The 6,912-nt window shown below is 53.2% G+C and overlaps 1 protein-coding gene across 1 annotated transcript in view; it reads left to right on the top strand.

Moving 5' to 3' along the window:
* LOC108786414 (chordin-like) overlaps nt 1–6,912 on the top strand; it is a 32,457-nt gene that overhangs the window by 19,839 nt on the left and 5,706 nt on the right. The window contains exons 12-16 of the mRNA XM_018555703.1: nt 990–1,106; nt 2,177–2,333; nt 2,847–3,088; nt 6,329–6,442; nt 6,528–6,731. Of these exons, the coding sequence (XP_018411205.1) occupies nt 990–1,106; nt 2,177–2,333; nt 2,847–3,088; nt 6,329–6,442; nt 6,528–6,731 (834 nt within the window). The remainder of the gene's footprint in view (nt 1–989; nt 1,107–2,176; nt 2,334–2,846; nt 3,089–6,328; nt 6,443–6,527; nt 6,732–6,912) is intronic.

Here is a 6,912-nt window from a genome sequence, read left to right as displayed (position 1 = left end):
AGATCGGACCATAGCCTGAGATCGGACCATAGCCTGAGATCGGACCATAGCCTGAGATCGGACCATAGCCTGAGATCGGACCATAGCCTGAGATCGGACCATAGCCTGAGATCGGACCATAGCCTGAGATCGGACCATAGACATGGATCGGGCCATAGACATGGATCGGGCCATAGACATGGATCGGACCATAGACATAGATAGGACCATAGACATAGATAGGACCATAGACATAGATAGGACCATAGACAAGGATAGGGCCATAGACAAGGATAGGGCCATAGACATAGATAGGGCCATAGACATAGATAGGACCATAACAATAGATAGGACCATAGCAATAGATAGGACCATAGCAATAGATAGGACCATAGCAATAGATAGGACCATAGCAATAGATAGGACCATAGCAATAGATAGGACCATAGCAATAGATAGGACCATAGCCATAGATAGGACCATGGCCATAGATAGGACCATAGCCATAGATAGGACCATAGCAATAGATAGGACCATAGCAATAGATAGGACCATAGCAATAGATAGGACCATAGCCATAGATAGGACCATAGCAATAGATAGGACCATAGCCATAGATAGGACCATAGCAATAGATAGGACCATGGCCATAGATAGGACCATGGCCTTAGATAGGACCATGGCCTTAGATAGGATCATGGCCTTAGATAGGACCATGGCCTTAGATAGGACCATGGCCTTAGATAGGACCATAGCCATAGATAGGACCATAGCCATAGATAGGACCATAGCAATAGATAGGACCATAGCCATAGATAGGACCATAGCAATAGATAGGACCATAGCCTTAGATAGGACCATGGCCATAGATAGGACCATGGCCTTAGATAGGACCATGGCCATAGATAGGACCATAGACATGGATAGGCTTCTAGGGAAGCTCTCGGAGCAGCAGCATGTCTCCATATTCTTCCACCATAGCCCACCAAATTGGCTCCTTCTTCCCGCAGCTCCAGGTCGCTGGTGTCATGAGTGAGGTGACCGCTGTGACTCTGGAGACAAAACCTCGAAGACCGAATCGGAGGAATATCCTACATGACCTGACTGAAGACTACCACGGCGGGAAGGTAACCACACTGGCCATAGAGAGGAGGGCACTGAGTAAGGGGGCCATCCCCAATCCTCTTCTTCCATCATATTTGTGGAGTTCCATCCTATAGGAAGCCTCATTCTACTACCAGTGTCCTGGTGTGCTCATGTTACACGGATATATGAGGGAGAGATAAACCTCAACAAGCACTCAGAAAGGGAACTGCTGTAGTCCAAGGCACATCTGGAGGAAATATTTGCAGCAGCTGAGTCAGGATCGGCGTCTGGCGCCTCATACCTGCTCCGTGTCTGAGGAATTTATGGCCAATGGGAAACTAAGTTTGCAGTATGCAGTATTATATGTCGCCTGTTTCTTAAAGCGACTTTGGTCAGCAGTTAGCTATCTTTATTACAGGAGGGGGCGGAGACAAGACCAGTCACCCTGCACAAGGAGAGATATCAGCAGTGACTGGTCTTTATTACAGGAGGGGGCGCAGATAAGACCAGTCACCCTGCACAAGGAGAGAGATCAGCAGTGACCGGTCTTTATTACGGGAGTGGGCATAGACAAGACCAGTCACCCTGCACAAGAAGAGAGATCAGCAGTGACCGGTCTTTATTACGGGAGTGGGCATAGACAAGACCAGTCACCCTGCACAAGGAGAGAGATCAGCAGTGACTGGTCTTTATTACAGGAGGGGGCGCAGATAAGACCAGTCACCCTGCACAAGGAGAGAGATCAGCAGTGACTGGTCTTTATTACAGGAGGGGGCGCAGATAAGACCAGTCACCCTGCACAAGGAGAGAGATCAGCAGTGACTGGTCTTTATTACAGGAGGGGGCGGAGACAAGACCAGTCCCCCTGCACAAGAAGAGAGAGCAGCAGTGAGCGGTCTTTATTACAGGAAGCTGCACGTGTCACTCTGGATTACTGCACAGATCTGGAAGAATGACACAAAGCTCACCCGAGATTCAGGACGGATACACATGGAACTTGTATTTAGATGGTATTTGCTTATCCCGGAGTTCAGCTTTAAACGTGACAGGGAATGAAGAGCAGTTTCCCCCCGGAGTAATGCTAAATCCCATTTTTGTCTCCTCGGATCAGGCGCACGGATTGTGGACCGGCGCTGACGCCCGAGATCTGCACATGTTACTACACGGCGAGCTATTCCTTAATGTGGCCACAAAGGATTTCCAGGACGGAGAAGTGAGGGGACGGATCACACCATTACCTTTCAGTGGGCTGTGGGCCAGGCACGAGGGTGAGTGGCCGGCATCAGTGTACATCATACCAGGTTCTCTGCACCATATCAAAGGGTCCTACGTGTGCCAAGTACGGCAGTGGTCGATTTAAAGGGGAATCAGCGGGTGGGCAAGGCATAAGCTAGGGGGGGCAATTGCCCCCCCCCTTGCCCCCCTGTAGAGACGCCTATGCCTGCACCATCAGCTGCTTACTGACTAGTACAGGAGGGGGCAGAGACAAGACCAGTCACCTTGCACAAGTAGAGATCAGAAGTGACTGGTCTTTATTACAGGAGGGGGGCGGAGACAAGACCAGTCACCCTGCAAAAGGAGAGAGAGCAGCAGTGATGGTCTTTATTACAGGAGGGGGCGAAGACAAGACCACTCACCCTACACAAGTAGAGATCAGAAGTGACTGGTCTTTATTACAGAAGGGGGCCCAGACAAGACCAGTCACTCTTTCTGTCCCACTTCTCCTGATAACATTCGCACTGTCCTGCTCGCCATGTTGCACATCTGTCTGTTTTCTGCAGAGTTTCCGATACCGCTGGCCGGCCGGTTTGTGTCGCCGTCTCTGATGACGGGCTCGGCGGGTCATGCCTGGGTGTCGCTGGACGAGCACTGCCATCTGCAGTATCAGATTGTGGTGACGGGACTGGGACGTGCAGAGGACGCAGCGCTGAACGCTCATCTGCACGGCTTTGCTGAGCTGGGGGAAGTCGGTGACGGCACACATGAGCAGAAGAAGGTGCTGAAAGGCTTCTACGGGTCTGAGGTGAGTGGAGGACAGTGAGACTGGAGGTCAGTGAGTGAAGGCAGGCGATGGGAAGGCCAGGAAGTGCAGGTTTATGATGAGATTGGAGCCAGGGGGTGGAGGTTGGTAGGTAGGGTAGTGTGTGGAGTCTGGTAATGGGTGGGAAGTGAATGGAGGTCTGTAATGGGAGAGCAGTGAGTGGAGGTTGGTAATCGTAGGACAGTGAGTGGAGGTTGGAAATAGGAGGGCAGTGAGTGGAGGTTGGTAATAGGAGGGCAGTGAGTGGAGGTTGGTTATGGGAGTGCAGTAGGTGGAAGGTGGTAATGGGAGGGCAGTATGGGGGCAGTAGGTGGAGGTTGGTAATGGGAGTGCAGTAGGTGGAAGGTGGTAATGGGAGTGCAGTAGGTGGAAGGTGGTAATGGGGGGGCACTAGGTGGAAGGTGGTAATGGGAGTGCAGTAGGTGGAGGTTGGTAATGGGAGTGCAGTAGGTGGAGGTTGGTAATGGGAGAGCAGTAGGTGGAAGGTGGTAATGGGAGTGCAGTAGGTGGAAGGTGGTAATGGGAGGGTAGTAGGTGGAAGGTGGTAATGGGAGTGCAGTAGGTGGAAGGTGGTAATGGGAGGGCAGTAGGAAGAAGGTGGTAATGGGGGGGGGGGGCACTAGGTGGAAGGTGGTAATGGGAGGGCAGTAGGAAGAAGGTGGTAATGGGGGGGGGGGGCACTAGGTGGAAGGTGGTAATGGGAGGGCAGTAGGAAGAAGGTGGTAATGGGGGGGGGGGGCACTAGGTGGAAGGTGGTAATGGGAGGGCAGTAGGAAGAAGGTGGTAATGGGGGGGGGGGGCACTAGGTGGAAGGTGGTAATGGGAGGGCAGTAGGAAGAAGGTGGTAATGGGGGGGGGGGGCACTAGGTGGAAGGTGGTAATGGGAGGGCAGTAGGAAGAAGGTGGTAATGGGGGGGGGGGGCACTAGGTGGAAGGTGGTAATGGGAGGGCAGTAGGAAGAAGGTGGTAATGGGGGGGGGGGGCACTAGGTGGAAGGTGGTAATGGGAGGGCAGTAGGAAGAAGGTGGTAATGGGGGGGGGGGGCACTAGGTGGAAGGTGGTAATGGGAGGGCAGTAGGAAGAAGGTGGTAATGGGGGGGGGGGGCACTAGGTGGAAGGTGGTAATGGGAGGGCAGTAGGAAGAAGGTGGTAATGGGGGGGGGGGGCACTAGGTGGAAGGTGGTAATGGGAGGGCAGTAGGAAGAAGGTGGTAATGGGGGGGGGGGGCACTAGGTGGAAGGTGGTAATGGGAGGGCAGTAGGAAGAAGGTGGTAATGGGGGGGGGGGGCACTAGGTGGAAGGTGGTAATGGGAGGGCAGTAGGAAGAAGGTGGTAATGGGGGGGGGGGGCACTAGGTGGAAGGTGGTAATGGGAGGGCAGTAGGAAGAAGGTGGTAATGGGGGGGGGGGGCACTAGGTGGAAGGTGGTAATGGGAGGGCAGTAGGAAGAAGGTGGTAATGGGGGGGGGGGGCACTAGGTGGAAGGTGGTAATGGGAGGGCAGTAGGAAGAAGGTGGTAATGGGGGGGGGGGGCACTAGGTGGAAGGTGGTAATGGGAGGGCAGTAGGAAGAAGGTGGTAATGGGGGGGGGGGGCACTAGGTGGAAGGTGGTAATGGGAGGGCAGTAGGAAGAAGGTGGTAATGGGGGGGGGGGGCACTAGGTGGAAGGTGGTAATGGGAGGGCAGTAGGAAGAAGGTGGTAATGGGGGGGGGGGGCACTAGGTGGAAGGTGGTAATGGGAGGGCAGTAGGAAGAAGGTGGTAATGGGGGGGGGGGGCACTAGGTGGAAGGTGGTAATGGGAGGGCAGTAGGAAGAAGGTGGTAATGGGGGGGGGGGGCACTAGGTGGAAGGTGGTAATGGGAGGGCAGTAGGAAGAAGGTGGTAATGGGGGGGGGGGGCACTAGGTGGAAGGTGGTAATGGGAGGGCAGTAGGAAGAAGGTGGTAATGGGGGGGGGGGGCACTAGGTGGAAGGTGGTAATGGGAGGGCAGTAGGAAGAAGGTGGTAATGGGGGGGGGGGGCACTAGGTGGAAGGTGGTAATGGGAGGGCAGTAGGAAGAAGGTGGTAATGGGGGGGGGGGGCACTAGGTGGAAGGTGGTAATGGGAGGGCAGTAGGAAGAAGGTGGTAATGGGGGGGGGGGGCACTAGGTGGAAGGTGGTAATGGAAGGGCAGTGAATGGAGGCCAGTAATCAGAGGGCTGTGAAGCAAATGTTTAGGATTCTCTGTTTCTGGTTGTTGAGCACTGAAGGCGGCTGACACGAGCGGATTCATCTTTTGGATAGCTGTGATCAGCCTTCTCAAGTGTTAGGCTGTGTCGGTCGGATGTATTTATGTGTCACGGTTTGTTACCTGTAAATACAGTGTGTGTGATTTTGGGGCGACCATTGCAGTAAAAGCTCCTCAAATCCACAGAAGTGACATTGTAAGCACACAATCTGCATTCACCGTGTCTGTGTGTACAATCTGCATTCACCGTGTCTGTGTGTACAATCTGCATTCACCGTGTCTGTGTGTACAATCTGCATTCACCGTGTCTGTGTGTACAATCTGCATTCACCGTGTCTGTGTGTACAATCTGCATTCACCGCGTGTGTGTACAATCTGCATTCACCGCGTGTGTGTACAATCTGCATTCACCGCGTGTGTGTACAATCTGCATTCACCGCGTGTGTGTACAATCTGCATTCACCGTGTGTCTGTGTGTACAATCTGCATTCACTGTGTGTCTGTACAATCTGCATTCACCGCGTGTGTGTACAATGTGCATTCACCGTGTGTCTGTGTGTACAATCTGCATTCACTGTGTGTCTGTACAATCTGCATTCACCGCGTGTGTGTACAATGTGCATTCACCGTGTGTCTGTGTGTACAATCTGCATTCACCATGTCTGTGTGTACAATGTGCATTCACTGTGTGTGTGTGTACAATGTGCATTCACCGTGTGTGTGTACAATCTGCATTCACCATGTGTGTGTACAATCTGCATTCACCATGTGTGTGTACAATCTGCATTCACCATGTGTGTGTACAATCTGCATTCACCGTGTCTGTGTGTACAATGTGCATTCACCGTGTCTGTGTGTACAATCTGCATTCACCGTGTGTACAATGTGCCGCCATACAAAGCAAGGCAGGAAAATGTGGCCCTGGACTAGTCCGTTCACATTTCAGCCTCTGACTCTTCCCGACATTGATATTCTTCAGTCTCCTCCTTGCACAGGCTCAGGGAAGTGTGAAGGACCTGGACACGGAACTCTTCCGTCACCTGAACCGCGGCGCGGCCTTCATCCAAGTCAGCACCAAGCTGAACCCCCGTGGTGAGATCCGGGGTCAGGTGAGTACACTTTGGCATTTGTTGGCATTTCTATGGCCATTACAGGGACAGCGGCTGAATATAACGCGTCCTCGGTCCTGTTTAGGTCCATATTCCGAACAGTTGTGAATCGGGAGGAACTTCGCCGTCCCCTGGCAACTCGCGGGAAGCGGCCGACAAGAGCAGCCAGCGTCACCCAGACGAACTTCGTAGAGATCCCAGATCTTGTCATTTTGAAGGAAAACTGAGGGCCCACGGCAGTCGCTGGGCCCCTGACTATGACCGGAAGTGCTCCGTGTGCAGCTGTCAGGTACGGCGCTGTGTACAATGTAATGAGCCGCGCTGGGCGCCCCGGGCCACACTACATCCCTGGTGCCCGGAGGGTCACATGCGGCCCTCAGACCCCCCTGCTGTTCATCACTGTTCTCCATGTGGAAAAAGTCATTCTTAAAGTGAATCTTCACTCAAAGATAAGACTTGGCATCATCCCC

This window comes from Nanorana parkeri, unplaced genomic scaffold (assembly GCF_000935625.1).
Source record: "Nanorana parkeri isolate BGI_ZX_2015 unplaced genomic scaffold, ASM93562v1 scaffold210, whole genome shotgun sequence".
In the NCBI taxonomy this organism is placed as follows: domain Eukaryota; kingdom Metazoa; phylum Chordata; class Amphibia; order Anura; family Dicroglossidae; genus Nanorana; species Nanorana parkeri.
The sequence above is the reverse complement of the archived record's forward strand: the minus strand, read 5'-3'. Positions and strand labels throughout refer to the sequence as shown.